A 17,291-nucleotide genomic window follows, 5' to 3' on the forward strand; every position below is an offset into this window, starting at 1 on the left:
TTTTGGAGCTTGCTGCTTCAGAGGTGGAATAGGCTGAACATATAAATTGTTTTGAAGTTTAGAGAAATTCATGGATAACAGATTTGATCAATAACTGTTGAGGATGTTTAATGATGTATCTGTCGGTAACTTCTGAGAGCTATGGGAACACGAATCTCTGGATTGTGGCTGTGATATGGTATTGAGAGAGACTTTTGTTTTGGTGGATGAATTTCATATTTTCCTATTGGAAATTCATTGCAAATCAAGACTTGATTCCTAAGTCTAGCTGTTCACTTGCCTCCCTAACTTCAGTTTCTTCAAGTGTAACCAGTATTATAACAACCTGCCCAAGTTGTTGTTACCTGGGGATGCAGCAGTTCCACACTTGTGTAAAGCACTGTGTTTTGAACTTTAATGTGCCTGCTGGAGTCTCTTGTTAAAATACTTATTTTTATTTTATGTTATTTTATGTTTAAATGTTTATTGATATATTTGGTAGATCTGGGGTAGGACCTCAGTATCTGTTTCTAACAGGCTGACTGCTGCTGCTGCTACATGGATAAGGATGTAGAGAGTAAAATGCACTAACCCCTGGCCTCAGCTGCTGCGGCTGCTCTCAGTACCTGAAACTTACAGTCCCATTCTCTTTTCCCAACTTGTCGCCTTTGTACTGGTGGCCCTGCCCCTCTTCCATTTTCTTTAGCGTCCTCTTAGATGGGCTGAATATATCTATTTTGTTTAGTTTATTTTGTTTCTCTTTTTATTAATAAAGGTTCCCCTATATCAACCCCAAGTCCATCGCCATTGCCTCGAACCCCAACTTCCACTCCAGTCCATGTGAAGCAAGGCACTGCCAGTTCTGTTATTAATAATCCTTATGTTATCGTGGACAAGCCAGGGCAGGTTATTGGAGCCACCACTCCTACTGCAGGTGTGTGTTTGAATGGAACAATATTCATGCAATCCCCAAGATTTGATCTTTTTTAGAGGTGGAATCCTAATGTGACTTAGTAGCCATATAATGGGAGAATGAAATCTTCAACCATGAACAAGAGGAGGGAATACATAAGAGTGTGTATATATGTATATATATATATATATTCTTTTTTGTTTTCCAGTGCTATTTGAGGGAAGATTTACTTCTTGTAAAAGTTATATTTTTAGGAATTTACTTAAGTTTTATTTTTTAATTTCTTAAGATTCATAGTGAACCATAATTAATTTTCTAAAAAAGGAAAAAAAAAGAGTGGATTTTATTCTTATTTAGAAGACATTCTTTTTAGGCAATGTGTGATTAACTTTTCAAAATTAAGCTTTAGAGCAAGAATAGCTTTGTGAGCCATACATATTTTTCCCCAGTGAAATAAAAAAGTGATCTTTACTTTTCAGTGAATAAGATAAAACTTGCATGTGGGAGGGAAGCTGAACCCTGTAGTTATTTAAAACAAAAAACAACTCTAATAGGAAGCATAAGAAGTCTTTGGATTCCCCGTGTTTATCATCATAACCTCATATAAATACAGAGAGCTTTTCAGGTTTCTTTGAGGTACTTTCACTAACATTTTATTTATTCCCTTCAATTAAACTGTTTAAACACGTGCACCTCTGTGTAAACTTTCCTGTAGCTTTCACTTCTAATAGAAATATCGAAAAGAGAAATAAGAGAAATAGCTATAAAATAATGAGACTGATTTTTTTCTAACATGTTTGATTTTAACACAGATTAATGTGTGTTGGGCTTTTCCAACTATTTTTTTAGAAAGTTATGTTCTTTAACAATGATTATAATTGTGGGACTCCTTTACAAAATGCTACTTTCAGAGATTCCCTTTTGAGTACACCTAAGGATGCCAAGTAGGTGTCTTTTGAGGATGTTTAGTTTTAGGAATCAGCCAAAGTCTCTGCAGGCAAGTTTGGTAAATGGAGGAGGTGGCCAAGTACCATTTTTAGTCTTGACTTACTGTTGACTGTAGATAATGTGACTTATTTTGATCAGACCCTAAAGCCAGTTGTACTGATGGAGTATAACGTGTTTAATGTCAGCATTTTGGAGTAGGTATAACCTTCTAGTGAAACTACTTTGAAGGAACTAGCATTCAGTTGAATGCATACATTTTGGCACATTGTGAAATAGCCAACACCATTATGTTACAGTATCTCTTTCTATATGAGTGCAGAATATATAATGTCTACTTACTTTACTTATTCTTCTACACTTCCTTACTAGCTTCTTGTCCCTTTTTAGGTTGATGAAGCGGTCAGCTTCACAGGATGAATCCTTAAGTGTTTTTTTCTATAATAATATCATGGTTGTGAGTTTTCAGCCCTTCAAAATGAACAATACATAGTGGGGAGAAGACGAGGGTGGTGGAAAATGGCTTTAAAATTCCATTTTGTAAATTTTACTTTGTTTATACTTTATTTTTAAATCTACCTTGCTTATCAGGAAGTCCTACCAGCAAGCTCTCTACTGCCTCTCAGGCCTCCCAAGGAACAGGTTCCCCGATTCCTAAAATTCATGGAAGTAGTTTTGTAACATCTGCTGTCAAGGTAACACTCTTATTGCACTTTGCTAGTTTCTAAACGTGGTACATTCAAGTTGAGCCAGAATTTGCAAGTGATAATGCAGATTTCATAAAGTAGAATCTTCAAGCTAAGAAGTATCATAAAGATCAAGTACTTCAGACTCCCCTACCTTACCTATGATTTTTTTTGACAGCTTTGTTATACATTTTTCTTTACAAAGTAATAATTCCTATCTTTCCACAGTGTATTTTCCCCTTCCCCCACCTTCTTCAGGATAAGAAGTCCTTTGAAATTTAGAATTCCAAATATGATCTGACTTGTTCAGATCATAGTGCTAGATATCTGCTCACTGTTCCGCAGAGACAGTCACTGCTGTTGACTTAGTTATTCAGCTTATTTGTTATTGTCTTGGCTACCTTAAGGCTAGAGCCTCTGAGGTATAAACTCCTGTTTGAGAATTCCTGAGAATTCAAAGATCATCTCTTACGTGACTAGTGCTAACACAGCATTTCTTATATCTAGGCACTTAATTGTGATGATATTGAATAGTTTCCTGATCCAAGGCGAGGTTTTTCTCTAATGCAGTGTCATCTGTGAGCACTGTGTTCTATGAATGCCTGAATTGTAAGAATTCCTTGAAGGTCTTAATTTTCTACCAGTGTATTTTTGCATGCTTGTTGATTATATTTTCATTACATAGTTAAACAGTGTTCTTAACTTTGTTTCTTGCCCCCAACATTTATTTATGGAAAATTGCCTCTGAGACTTGCCTTTTGTATTTGAGAATTAGAGACAAATGACAGTAATTTTGAATTTTGACCTTTGCTGTCTTTGTATTTGCTAATTGTTCAAGTTCTTTTTGTTGTATTGTTTTTAAAATTTTTAGTGAAAAATTTCCCCCTGCGTCCTGGGTATTTATTCCACAGTAACAGATCAAGTTGCAAGTACTGTTACAACGGTGTGGTATACTGAAACACTGTCACTGCCTGTTACATTCATTTGTTTATTTAGTGCGTAGACCTTAGGGATAGAAAAGAAATAGAATACAGTACCTATCCTTTAGTAGCATCTGGCAGGGGACTGGACATGAAACCAATGAGTCAGCCAGATATTACAGGTAGTATGATAGGAGTCTTTCCAGTTTACAGTGGGCACAGATGAGTAGGTTCTTGCCAATTTATAGCCTTACTTTGAATTGTCTTTTCAAGCAATATTATAAAATGCAGGTATAGGGACTCAGAAGCCCCCAAAGAGTTTTCGGCTTTTTGTTTGTTTTTGTTGCTAGGGAATGTCACAGGTTTGTATTAAATATGTGACTAGAGTGAAATCACTCACTTTATCCTAATTGTACAATACGTATTTTTACAAACACAGCAGGAGGATTCTTTGTTCGCATCTATGCCACCTCTTTGCCCAATTGGGAGTCACCCTAAGGTTCAAAGCCCCAAACCTATAACTGGAGGACTTGGAGCTTTCACAAAAGTAAGTATTCATGAGAGGATTATCCCACAAGTGGATAAGCTCTTGTTACAGAATCTTTTTGTGGCATGTTGGAGTTGATTGATGCTATTACCCCACATCATGGAACTTTTTAGTATGTCTCATTTCTAAGACTGGATTCTACTTCTGAGACATGCTTCCATTTATTTAGTGGTGTTCACAGGGCAGCCCTTGGAGTCTAGCAAGATGGGAACTTCCTGGTGCCGTTTTGCCACCAATGTCTAAAATAAATGACGAGGTTGGTTTGCAGATACACTGGATCAAGTCCACATCCTACTTTTGGTCCCTTTAATAGATATTATGGGCTATACTTAAGCAGTATTTTTACCCTTCTAGTGGAGTCATTGTTTACATACAGGGCTTCATTAATTCCTGCATACAGAATAAATTCAAATATTAGTAGCATTTTTCATGGGCTGTTTATTCATTGTCATTGTCATGTTTGTTGCAAGGTAATCATCAAACAGGAACCTGGAGAAGCCTCTCATGTACCAACAACAGGAGCTGCCAGCCAGTCACCACTCCCTCAGTATGTGACTGTGAAAGGGGGTCACATGATAGCTGTGTCCCCTCAAAAACAAGTCCTAACTGCTGGAGAGGGGACTGCCCAGTCACCAAAAATTCAGCCCTCTAAGGTTTGTGTTGGGTAAGGATGGGGAAGTCAACATGTCAGTGAACGTTGTTTGCCTAAGTAATGGACAAGTGCTGAAAAGGGTGATGGTGTTGATGGTCCCGGGAAAACCTGTGGATGAAAGCCCTGTAGGAAAAGCAGATAAGTTGGTGTTTAACCCACCTGTTCTTTTCATAGTTATTAGCAAGAGCAGGGACATGGTTTATAGAGGGCCCAGGGACAGTTCAAGAGGTGAAGAGATGCCGTGTTATCTCTCCGACAGTGAAGATGATTGATGTCATGGACACAACTTTACACCTGATTCAAGTCTAACTGACAGGATCGAGGTCCACTGTTTTACCTGTTTATTTCTGATAGGAGACTGCTATAGTTTGCACCTCTGATGTCTTGACTGTGTGATCTGTTAAATGATTCTTGGCTCTTTAGAGAGTTTATTTTCTTTATAATTTGGAGGTTTGGGGAATTTACATATTGGGAGAACTCTAAAACAGAGATACATGTTTCCCTGCATCCGTTGTACTTAGGAGTGCCAAAGTATATCATGCTCTTATTTGCATATTATCTGTAAACCTCAGACAACCTTGCAAGGTGGATATTTTCACTGCTATTTTACAAATGAGGAAATTGTGGCTCTGAGAGGTTAAGCAACATCCTTGAGAGCATACAGCTAATAAGTGACAGAGAATTTGAACCCAGGTCTAGTTGACTCCAAAATTCCCCATTCCAGAACTGTTAAAATTTGTGAGCCATTGTGTGTAACCTAAGCATGCTTTTAGAACATCCAGAGTTAAATAATCTTATTTTTAGGGCAGATATATCCTAAAGCTATTAAGAGTACTATGTGAAGCGCTTGCTTTTCAACTTTAAAATAGGTTTTAGATATTTTGGTTAGTCTAGATGGCTGCATATAGATTGAGTTAAAAATACATGGTCTTATAGGTGGTTCTAAAATCTGTAAGAGTTCATTAACCACTTTCCCAAACTTTTCTGCTCATAAGACTCAACTGATGATTAAAAATATCAGAACTTCTTGGTGACCCCGGGAATCTGGATTTTTAACAAACTCTCCTACTGACTCATATGATTAGGTAAATTTAGGAACCATGGAATTACAGCATCAAATTTGACTTTGGGGGGGCTTCCCTGGTGGCGCAGATGGTTGAGAGTCCGCCTGCCGATGCAGGGGACACGGGTTTGTGCTCCGGTTCAGGAAGATCCCACATGCCGTGGAGCGGCTGGGCCCATGAGCCATGGCTGCTGAGCCTGCGCGTCCGGAGCCTGTGCTCCGCAACGGGAGAGGCCACAACAGTGAGAGGCCCGTGTACTGCAAAAAAAAAAAAATTTGACTTTGGGGATTCCATAGCCAGAATCACTAAAACAGGCAACCCCCAACTACTTCCTGATGCTCCCTCTGTTGTTTTGGCTTCAGGGATAAGCATTTTGTTCAACTCCTTTCGTGAATCGGTTATTGTCATCTAGTCTTCGTACTCAGACACATCCTGTATGTTGTTTAAAATCTATTTTGCTTCACCTAGAAATACATGGTATTACTGATTTAGGCTTTTGAATCATGATAGCATTGCTATTTATGCTCAGAAGCTCTGAAAAGTTTCTGCTTTTTGCCACTTTTGCATTTTGCAAATCTGCTCACCCAGTAATACTGAACAACTGTATTGGCTTTCTTGTCACATTCCCACCTACCTAATGGCAAGGTAGGACCAAGAGAAAATGGCTGGGTTTGTGCTAGAATGCCTTAAGTGTAAAGGTACCTGATAAGAAAAGCCACAGAAGAGTGTGAAAAAACTACAGAGAAGCAGAACATGAAACAAGACATCTATCCCAGAAATTTAGTACATGCTTTAGACTTGAGATAAAGAGCTGTCTGCAAGTACAGGGTGTCCCTGGTTATTGCTGAGGTGTAGTCAGAGAAAGTATGCCAGAAAACAGGAGGGGGAACAGAATGGTACTGTTTCATTTTCCACACAACTTTGGCACAATAGAAACACAGTTTATCATTTTCATAAAAGTAGAAAGCGGTGCTGCTTTTGACATGAAAAGAGACAGCTGAGGAATTGGTGGTTCATATGGGAAGGAAGCAGTGTGGTGTAGTTAAAAGAGCATGAGCTTGGTACACATCTCAGATCTCAGCCACTCATTACTTGTGTGAGCTGGGCAAATTTATCTCTCTCAGCCTTGTTTTTTCATCTAGTAAAAGGAAAGAATACCCTTTGCCTTTCAGTGCTGTAGGAGAATTAGAGATCATTGTATATAGAGGACCTAGCACAGAGCAGGTGCTAAATAAGTGATAGCAGCTAAAGTTATGTGAGGATGAGTCCTATGTATATATGTGTGAGTACCATGTAGTAGTTACTGTCATTGAGAACTAAATCGTAAGTGGCTGCATTTTTCAGCATCCAGGGAAAAATCACATATAGAGAATCCTCACCTTCAGGTTGCTAAAGTAGATTCTGACTTGCAAAGGTCTGTACAGGGCACAGGGAGGGCAGGAATAGAAACACCAAATCAAAGCATGAATCAAAATTAAGTATTTAAAACTGTACAGAACAAAGGTGAAACTAAGGAAAATCGGAGAGCAGTGCTGTGGGAGGGGAAGAGGAAAACAGTTGGTAGGTGATTTCAGGTTCTAGGCCAAAATGTTGTATTAAAAAACAAAACAAAACTAATTTGGGGTTACAGTGTCCTACTCAAGAGACTTGCTTGTGGTGTCATAGACAGCTGTGCATAGGGTTTTCCCCAGTAGAATGCCAGACTTCCTCATTCTCCTCAGTGTTTTAGAATAAAGGGGGGGTTGTTTATCTTGTGAGCAGTTTGCTCTTGGTGGACAAGCTCTGCTAGTAAAAACTGCCCTCCTGTGGCCAGCATGGTTATGTTTTATTTGGCTCTCGGAGGGATTAGGTGTGTCATATTCTGGACATTTTGAAGCAGTTGAGTGTGAGGATAGAGGTTGGCACAAGGAGGGAAAAGCAAGTCAGATGCATGGGATTGGAGGAAAGAAATTAAAATAGGTACATGTATGTATTATTTTCCTTTTTTTAAATTGAAGTATAGTTTGTATATAATATTATATGTTACCAGTGTACTGTATAGTGATTCACAATTTTTAAAGGTTAAATTCCATTTCTACTTATAAAATATTGACTGTATTCCCTGTGTTGTACAGTATACCCTTGTAGCTTATTTTATACCTAATAGTTTGTACCTCTTAATCCCCCACCCCTATATTGCCCCTCCTCCCTTTTCTGTTCCCCACTGGTAACCACTAGTTTGTTCTCTATATCTGTGAGTCTGCTTCTTTTCTGTTATATTCACTAGTTTGTTGTATTTTTTTTAGATTCCACATATAAGTGATATCACATGTATATATTATTTTCCTTTAAGATCTTTGCTTTCTTTGTTAATTTAGGAACATGAAAATAGATTATGCTTATTAGCTTATACAAGGGATTATTAAGTGTGATATATTTAGGAAATGTAAAGACAGACGTCTTAGAAAAAAGTTCAACTACTATAACAAATTCCCAAACCAGGAGCTTAAATGAGTTTACTTCTCTCACACATGAAAGTCTGGTAAGCGGCCCTGCTGTGTTGGATCCACAATCATCAAGAATCTAGACTCCATCTCATTGCTCTGTCATTTTCAAAATTTGGTTTTCAGCTTGTGGGCTATGATAGCCACTTCCTCTCATGCCACCGTGTTCACATTTCTGGCCAGCAGGAAAAGGGAAGGGAAGAGGGTTTGGGGAGAGCGAACCAAAAATTTGCACTCATCACTTCTGTTCACGTCCCTTTAGCCAGAAATGAGATGTCAGACCTAGGTGTGAAGGAGTTGGGAAATATAGTAGGTATTCTGTGTGGCCATGTCCCTAGCTGAAAATCGGGGGTTCTGTTACTATGAGAGAGAAGCAAAGAATACATATTGGGGTTCAGCTGGCAGTTTCTGCCATACCTTAAAAATAATTTTCTGGATTAAGAAGCTTTTTTTTTTTTATCAATGCAGAGAAAAGTTCTTGATTAGTAAGAAGAGTTTGTATATCTCCACATCTCTAGGGGGAATGAGTGTGCCCAGCTCTGTAGCTACAGTAACACTCCATGTTGCCTATATAATGAGGCTCATACAGTCAGAATGAAGAGATTTGGATAATCATCAGGGATTGTTTTAACCAAGCCAGGATAGCTGGGAGTTTTCTCTTCTCCATTCTAGATGAACTTATTTCTCCCCCCAACCCATTGGTTCTTTGATTTTTTTTTTTTTTTTTTTTTTCGGTACGCGGGCCTCTCACTGCCGTGGCCTCTCCCATTGCGGAGCACAGGCTCCGGACGCGCAGGCTCAGCAGCCATGGCTCATGGGCCCAGCCGCTCCGTGGCATGTGGGATCCTCCCAGACCGGGGCACGAACCCGCGTCCCCTGCATCGGCAGGCGGACTCCCAACCACTGCGCCACCAGGGAAGCCCTCTTTGATTGTTTTGTTTCTTCCTTTCTTTCCCTCCTTCCTTAAACGTACATAAAAGTGCAGAGGCTATTTTAATGAATCCTACATGTCCATTATTCCATTTCAGCAGTTACCAGCATTTTGCTGATCTTCTCCTAGAATATTAAAGCAGATACGAGCTGTTATCTATATATTTTGATTTCTGTTTGATTAACTGAACCTTAAGATCAAGGTCCTCTGCCCTGGCCAAATGCTGAAGATAGTGACAGGTGTTTATCCTTTGGCTTTCTGTCCTGAGTCTCTACGTAGTCTCATAGATCACCAGTCTTCAGTTCATAGTAACAAGTGTTGTGCTGGCTGCAGCTGTCGTTTACTGTGTACATCATGCTGGCTAGGCACTTTATAAACTTATTTTCATTTATGCCTCATGATCTTATGAGGTATTTTATAGATGAGATATCTAAAGCTAAAACTCAAAGAGGTTAAATAACTGTGCAGCTACTAACTGATGGAACAAAACTGGGAAAGCAGGTCTGACTGCTTATAAAAACCTATAATCTTTCCTCTGTGATACACTGGTTTATAACAATTGATTAGGGGACCATTTTCTTTACATCAGCCATATTGTCCAAGCACATGACAAGTGTATTTTACTATATTCACATTCTTTGAAAAGGAACCATGTATGATTTAGTGATTATTTAACTTAAAAATCCCATTCATCAGTTGTTATATGGTTTGACATTTTGTTCTACCTTAGGTAATGCTATTATTTTTTAATTTGGGAAGATTCTAAAATTTCAGTAAATACAGAGAATAATATAATCAATATCCACATATCCTCCACTGTGAATTAACATGTTCATATTTAATTCAACATTTTTTTCTCCAAATAAAATATGACTGATAAAGTTGCAGTCCACTTCGTTCTTCCCCAAGACAACAGTCATGAATTCGGATGTGTGGCTTGACAGTCCATACTTTTTATTACATACGTAATAGCCGTAAGTAACATGTAGTGTTGTGAATTTTGAAGATTTACATAAAAGATATTTATACTCATATTTTTCTGCAACTCCCCTTTCACTCAATATTTGTACTTGCAAAGTCTGTTGATGTTGATATATATATAGTTCCAGTTCATTCATTGTAACTAACGAATGCTATTCCGTCAGTCTGTCTTATACCACATTTTATCCATTCCTCTATCTATAGACATGAAGCATATTTCATTTTGTAGACATTAAGATTACTTACAATTTTTTGTAATTACAAATAATGCTACCTTGGACTTTCTGTGTATGTTCCCTTGAGCACATGTCTAAGATTTCTCTGGGATATATCCCTACCAGTAGAGGGTGAATTTTCAATTTTAGTAGATATCCTAGTACTTCTCTGGAGTGGCTGTACAAATTTACCTTTCTACCAGCAGTGAACAAAAGTTCCTGTTTCCCCATATCCTCTAGCCAATTCTTGGTATTATCAGGCTTTAAAATTTTCCCCTCCAATCTGATGGTTGAAAAGTACTTTCTTCTTTATCTTTTTTGCCTTTAGAAGACAGATCTTTTCCATTCTTAAAAAAGAATGTAAAAGTCTTTTTATCTAGTTTCTGGTGAGAAGTTCTTTTTATGAAATAAAGAATTAGGGAGTGTGAAACACTGCCCCAATTTTCCATTAATTAAGTTGTTTCTTCTAATTGAACATTGTACTATTGACCTTGTTTTAAAAGAGCTCTGAAGTATTCTTTTACTTGAAAAAATTTACGGTATTTTTAGAACTAGGTACTTCTAACTTTCATTCTTTGGGTGCTGGGATTTTTTTTTTAATTGAATTAAATGTTTTTCTAGCTTATACTTTTTCTTTTTTAATGAAATGTCTACCTTTAAGAAAAGGAAAGATTGGAAAGTATAGAAAAAGATAACTTTTTTTTTTTTTTTTTTGGCGGTACGCGGGCCTCTCACTGTTGTGGCCTCTCCCGTTGCGGAGCACAGGCTCTGGATGCGCAGGTCCAGTGGCCATGGCTCACGGGCCCAGCTGCTCCACGGCATGTGGGATCTTCCCAGACCGGGGCACGAACCCGTGTCCCCTGCATCGGCAGGCGGACTCTCAACCAGTGCGCCACCAGGGAAGCCCGAAAAAGATAACTTTTTTAAAAAAATAAGTTGGAAGAGGTGTCACATGTTATACCATATAATAAATGACATGAATTGTTAGATGTTCTAGTGATGGAGAAATATTGCTTCAGATGGGGATAACACAGAAGGGGTTACTGAAAAGGTGATATTTAAAAGTATGTAGTGGAGTTTATAGTTCATATATGAGAATGTTTATTGCAGTTTTTTCATAATGCGAAATTTAAAATTATCTAAATAGTCACACAGTAGTGAAATACTTAGATTATGGTATATCTATTCTAATACATTATTTTTTGGTCATCTCAAACGTTTTTGGAAAATAACAGTGGAAATGGTTGTAACATGATGTTAAATTTAAAAATTATAAAACTATATGTATCCTAATCTTCGTTTCAAAATGTACATTTAAAAGAATCAGAAGTAAATACTACATTAAAAACATTAAGAGGGCTTCCCTGGTGGCGCAGTGGTTGAGAGTCTGCCTGTCGATGCAGGGGACACGGGTTCGTGCCCCGGTCCGGGAAGATCCCACATGCCGCGGAGCGGCTGGGCCCGTGAGCCATGGCCGCTTCGCCTGCGCGGCTGGAGCCTGTGCTCTGCAACGGGACAGGCCACAACAGTGAGAGGCCTGCGTACCGCAAAAAAAAAAAAAAAAAAATTAAGAGATTATTTCTGATGAGTAGAGTTTTTTTCTTTATATCTCTGTATTTCCTGTGTTTTTTTTAAAAAAAAACACACATTACTTTTTATAATTAAAATAGGTTATAGATAGTAGCTGGGGTTAAGACAAAAGCTGTAACATTTTATTGTAATAAAATCCAGACTGAGAAATACTGCTGTTCACATCATAGGTAGAATTCCTAGATGATTGAATTAGACTCCATGTGTTGTTATCTAGGGGTTTGCTTTTGTTCTTTGCTGGAAGTGACTGTGCTGCTTTAAGACCCCTCATGGGACTATGAGAAGAAGCACTGCTGGGTTCTCCTCTGTTTTGAACAGGTTGTTGGGGTTCCAGTTGGGTCTACCCTACCTTCGGCAGTGAAGCAGGCAGTGGCAATCAGTGGTGGCCAGATCCTCGTAGCCAAGGCCAGCTCGTCTGTCGCCAAAGCAGTTGGTCCAAAGCAAGTTGTGACCCAAGGAGTTGCCAAGGCAATTGTGAGTGGAGGTGGAGGAACCATTGTCGCTCAGCCGATGCAAGCCTTAACCAAGGCTCAGGTCACTGCTGCTGGCCCTCAGAAGAGTGGATCCCAGGGTTCAGGTAACTGATACTAATCGGGGGCCCTTTCAGCAGCAGCCCCTTCCAAAAACGCTCTGTGCTAGTGATTTTATTTGCTATTTGGTTCTCTCTAGAAAAACCTAGGTTGTTGATGTTTTAAGGAGTATATAAAAACATGTTAATCTTTTTCATGTAACATTTTACATAGAGGCCTGTAAGGCTTTTGCTCTAAGTTGTGTGTGCGCATGTGTGGGTATGAGCAAGAATAGTAAAAATAGAGGGTGTTTCTTGATACTGCTCTCAAGTCTGAAGAATAATTCTCATTTGTCCTTATTTCCACGTTGCGTTCTATTTCAGACGTACAGTCTTGGTATGGTCATTTGCCAGCAGCATTTTGAGATACTTGACTAAGGCATTCTCTACTAAACAAAAGTTTAAATACTTTGAATGTGTTTTAGTCCTTAGTGTTTGTTTCTGTGAGTGCATGAAGAAATATATCTCAGGTATTTGATATTTACTAATTTTTAAAGGTCTTGATGAGGCTAAAGAATGGTAGCAGTGAGTTGGGAGGGTAGTGGAGGTCCAAAATAAAGATTTCAGAGGTGAAGAATTGCTGCTGCTGACAAAGTTCTTTTGTGGCATTAAAAATGAGTGTTTGAGATGGGCCAGAAGAAGTGACCTTTGGAGTTTGGAAGATATAGCACTGAGAAGGCAGAGAATTAAATAAGTCATCTATAGTGTTGTCACTGAGAATGAGCCTTTAGCGCAGAGCACAATACTTTGAGTCTGAAGTCTGCCTTCAGCTAATGAGGGGAAGTGACTTGGGAGTTCAGTAAATTAGAGCAGAAAAGAGAGGGAGATGGAATAGCTAAGTAGGAGCCTCAAAAGAGGCAGGGCTTTTTTTTCTCCCCCTCTGGCATGAGCCGTGATAATGGTCTGAAAGTCTAACTGGAGAGCAAAAATGTTCCTTTCCTGGTCCTAGCCCTCTGATATTGAGGTAAGACAGAAAACAGCCCATAGCTAGCGGATTTCTGGGGAAGTCTTATCTTCAGAGGACTGATGAGTTTAATTACCACAAAAAGAGATAATGTTCAAGGAGGTTGATGTTCTAGAGGGTGTAGTGATCACAGCAGGAATTCCTGGAGTGGGGTGCCTGGTGAAAGAGTCAGGGAAGGAAGAAAGCATGAGGAGATGGTTCAGATCAGGGACCGTGAGCCGTGTGGAGATGGGACTCCGGGTGCGGGTGGCAGAGAGGTCTGCAGTCCTGGCGTGGCTGCGATGCACAGTGGTGTAAGATGAGATTAGTTCTGGTCATAATGAAGAGGAATGGCCCTCAGTTTAATATCAGTCCCTGATATTGGGTGCAGCTTCCAGGGTTCCTGCCTCCCAAAGCTTTGCACAGTGAAGTGGTCCTGAGAGGGACTACTCTAGCAGGTGGCAGGAGGCTGAGAGTCCTTTCCCTGTGGGACTCACATGGTCCTGTAGGCTTCAGTTCCTGGAGATTCAAATACAAAGTAACTGCAGAAAGTTTTCATGTTTAGAGGTATCACAGCGATGTGCATCGAGAAGTAAATTCTAAGGGGTTAGTGAAAGCTGTTTGACATAGGTGAGACTTTTAAAAGATGAATTATAGTTTCATAGTATATGTGCCAGTTGTTGACTGTAGCATTTTTTAGTTCTTAGAAAGTGAGGGAGACTAGAAGTCTTGTTTCAAATCAGTAGATTCATCGTTACTAGAAATTGACTATAAAGGGGCTTTAAACGAATGAGAAGCAAATGTGTATTCATCCATAGAGAGGGTGATTATTTTATTGACTGTCTAAACAACAGTACTTTTGAGAGTTAAGAGTCACTATTAATTATAGTGGGACGTAGGTATAAATTGTAACGGCTTTGGGCAAACCATGACATATGGTCACTCTATATACAGATATAAATTTCTTTATAGTTTGTAGAAAGCTCTTCTAGTATGTAAATATTTTAATTAGCAACATAATGAAAAATGTCAGCCTTTAAAGCACTGTGCATCTAGGAAGCAAACTGTAGAGTTTATTGTTTGTTAGTGTTTTTGAATAAGTATTTTATTACTCTGTGTATGTTTTAATTTTAGAGATAGCATTGCCCTCAGTTCCAATTTATCTTAATGTTTTTCCTCTTTCTTTTTTTCCCTCTATTCCCTTCACCATTTTAGTAATGGCGACATTGCAGCTGCCAGCCACTAATTTGGCCAACTTGGCAAATTTGCCTCCTGGCACTAAGCTCTACCTTACAACGAACAGCAAGAACCCTTCAGGAAAAGGAAAACTGCTGCTGATCCCTCAAGGAGCCATCCTGCGGGCTACCAACAATTCTAGTTAGTCCATCATTAAATCATTTGGTTCTTGGGTCTCTGGGTACGTTCATCTCATCCACCTGAGGGGCAGTTCTTACCTGTTTCAGGAAGCATTTTCATAGCTCTGTTTGCTCAAATGGATTTAAAACATGCACACATTTTAACTAGAAGTGAGTTTAAATAATCATACTCTTAGGAGGTGACACTGTTTTCTTGGATTTATCTGCTCAGAGTCTGGGTTTGGGAACAAATTACAGTGAAGAGGTATGGCTACTGAGCCTGTGTTGGGAGAAAGCTGTATATGTGAGCTGGAAATAAAGAAGACTTCTTCCTGTCAGTGGTATCTGAAAACTGGTGACACCTGAGAAGATTGCTGGACGCCTGTTTTTATTTTGAAGGGGATGGGAATAGAATTGGAATCAAGTGTCTCTGCTTGCCATTATTTAGATGTGCGACTTAAGTTTGCTAGGTTTGGAGATGGCAAGAGAAATACAGGCTCAGCCTTAGTGTGTAAGATGTAAAGCCCCAAGGAAATTAGGTGGTTTATCTAGGCTTATATAAACTTTTGCTTTGACATATAGAGAAAAACAATTTGGGTAGTGTTGAAAAGGAAAGGGTAAGAGGAATTATTTCCATCTGAGTCAGAAGTATAGTTGGTACAGCAGTTAGGTTCATTTGAAATTAGTCACTTGCCAAAGTGCAGTGTTGTAATTGTAATCAAGCAAGAGCTCGTGTGCCCGTGGTACAGAAAACCATTTCTGACAGTGGGAGTTTGCAGCAAAGTTAGTGTTAATTGCAGGGCACCAAGCAAGGGAGTGGGAAACAAGTCTCAGATCCACTCCAACTTGGTCTTTGAGTTCAGGGTATTTAAAGGGGAGGAACAAAGAAGCTGGGGTTAATCATCATCTTGTGATGTTTCTTAATCGTAGTTTTGGGTGTCAGGATGTCTCTGGTTTACATTTCTCTGGCCAGGTGGTCCATGGCTTGGGGGTCTATTAGCTCATCTTGCCCTAGGGAAACAATCTGAGTTTTTACCTTAGCGATGTTATCTACAACAGCACTTTTAGTACATTAATGATGTTGTTAACAATGGCAGGTTTAGTCATCTGACTCTGGTTGATTAATGTTCAGTTAGCACAGAATTGAGGTCAGAGGGGACAAGAAAGGGAATAAAGTTTTGGATAGAGAGATTAATCATAAACTCAGCAGGGGAATTTGGTTTTAGGGGGACTCAGTTTCAAAAGCTAGTCAGCCATTTTGTTTACTGACCGTAATGGGCGATTTCCACTCTTACCCTGGTGTTTTTTCCTCATACCTAAGTAGTGGTGTATCAAAAATTTAGATATGTAAGAGAAAGACAATGTAAGTCTTCCAAAATTCATCCAGAGAGCCACTTAGAGTGTAGTTTACATATGTAATGTCACCAAAAGGGAAGTAAAAAGGGTACAAAGGCTTTAAAGTGGAATTTGAAAAGCAAAAAAGACCTGGCGTCGTTATAAATATGAAGAAAGTCTTGGTTTTTTCCAGAGCAGGGGGGGAGATGGAAAAGAGAGAGTATTGCAAAATTATACTAAATTCCAGCAGTTTCACTGAAATTGAATCAGATGCCAGAAAGTTTGGGAGCACTTCTCTGAGCACATTTAAGTGTTGGTTAAAAACACTTGGTTAGAAAATGTATCTGACTCTCGATCTCTCACAACTAAGCTAAAACACTTGCAAAGATAAGTTCTTCATTGTAGTACAGTACTCAGAGCTGAACTAGTCGACCATCATTTAGTCAAACGTAAATATATTTCAGTCTTCAGCGTTAGAAAGTTCTCACTCTTGTCACAAACTTGTATATTACAAAAAAAAAGGAGGAAAGGAGGAAAGGGAAGGAGTGGAGCCCTAAGGGAACTGGGCTCATCTGTTTTTTCTCTTAAGCCTTCTCTTAATACTTTGTCTTTTCAGACCTCCAGTCTGGCTCAGCTGCCAGTAGCGGTGGTGGTGGCAGTGGCAGTGGCAGTGGCAGTGGAGGAGGAACTGGAGGAGCCCAGAGCCCTGCCGGCCCTGGAGGGATATCCCAGCACCTGACGTACACATCTTACATCCTCAAGCAAACCCCTCAGGTCTGCTCATTTGTGACTGGTATCTTTTAAATCAGTTATTTAATGACTGCCTTTAATTATAGTGGATTTACCTTTACGGCTCTGGAATCAGGCATCAATACTAACATTTTAGTCATGTTATAAATCTGTATTATTTTGGGTTTGCTTTGTTTTGAGAGAAAAGCGAGTGGAGATTCAGAAGGACCTATGTAACTTATCCAAGATCTCTCCGCTAAGCCTAGTGGTAGGGTTTGGATTTAAACCCAGATCTTTCTGAAAGATTTTTGCTATGCTGTTGCCTCTCGTGGATTTGGAATAGTATTAATGTGCAGTTGAAAATTTTCTCCTAGATGTAACCAGAGAGATAGTATCAAGTTATGGTTTGGAGTTCCATTGGATTCAAGATTAGGAACAGGCTTCTGCCTCCTTTC

At 39.2% G+C, this 17,291-nt stretch overlaps 1 protein-coding gene across 10 annotated transcripts in view; it reads left to right on the forward strand.

The window, feature by feature from the left end:
- The window catches only part of YEATS2 (YEATS domain containing 2), a 109,102-nt gene that overhangs the window by 66,512 nt on the left and 25,299 nt on the right, over positions 1–17,291 (forward strand). For all 10 annotated transcript variants that reach the window (XM_060150111.1, XM_060150113.1, XM_060150114.1 and 7 more), the window contains 7 exons: positions 755–913; positions 2,429–2,532; positions 3,883–3,990; positions 4,461–4,643; positions 12,225–12,483; positions 14,633–14,794; positions 16,724–16,881. In XM_060150111.1, the coding sequence (XP_060006094.1) occupies positions 755–913; positions 2,429–2,532; positions 3,883–3,990; positions 4,461–4,643; positions 12,225–12,483; positions 14,633–14,794; positions 16,724–16,881 (1,133 nt within the window). The remainder of the gene's footprint in view (positions 1–754; positions 914–2,428; positions 2,533–3,882; positions 3,991–4,460; positions 4,644–12,224; positions 12,484–14,632; positions 14,795–16,723; positions 16,882–17,291) is intronic.

The sequence above is a fragment of the Lagenorhynchus albirostris genome, chromosome 5 (assembly GCF_949774975.1).
Source record: "Lagenorhynchus albirostris chromosome 5, mLagAlb1.1, whole genome shotgun sequence".
In the NCBI taxonomy this organism is placed as follows: Eukaryota; Metazoa; Chordata; class Mammalia; order Artiodactyla; family Delphinidae; genus Lagenorhynchus; species Lagenorhynchus albirostris.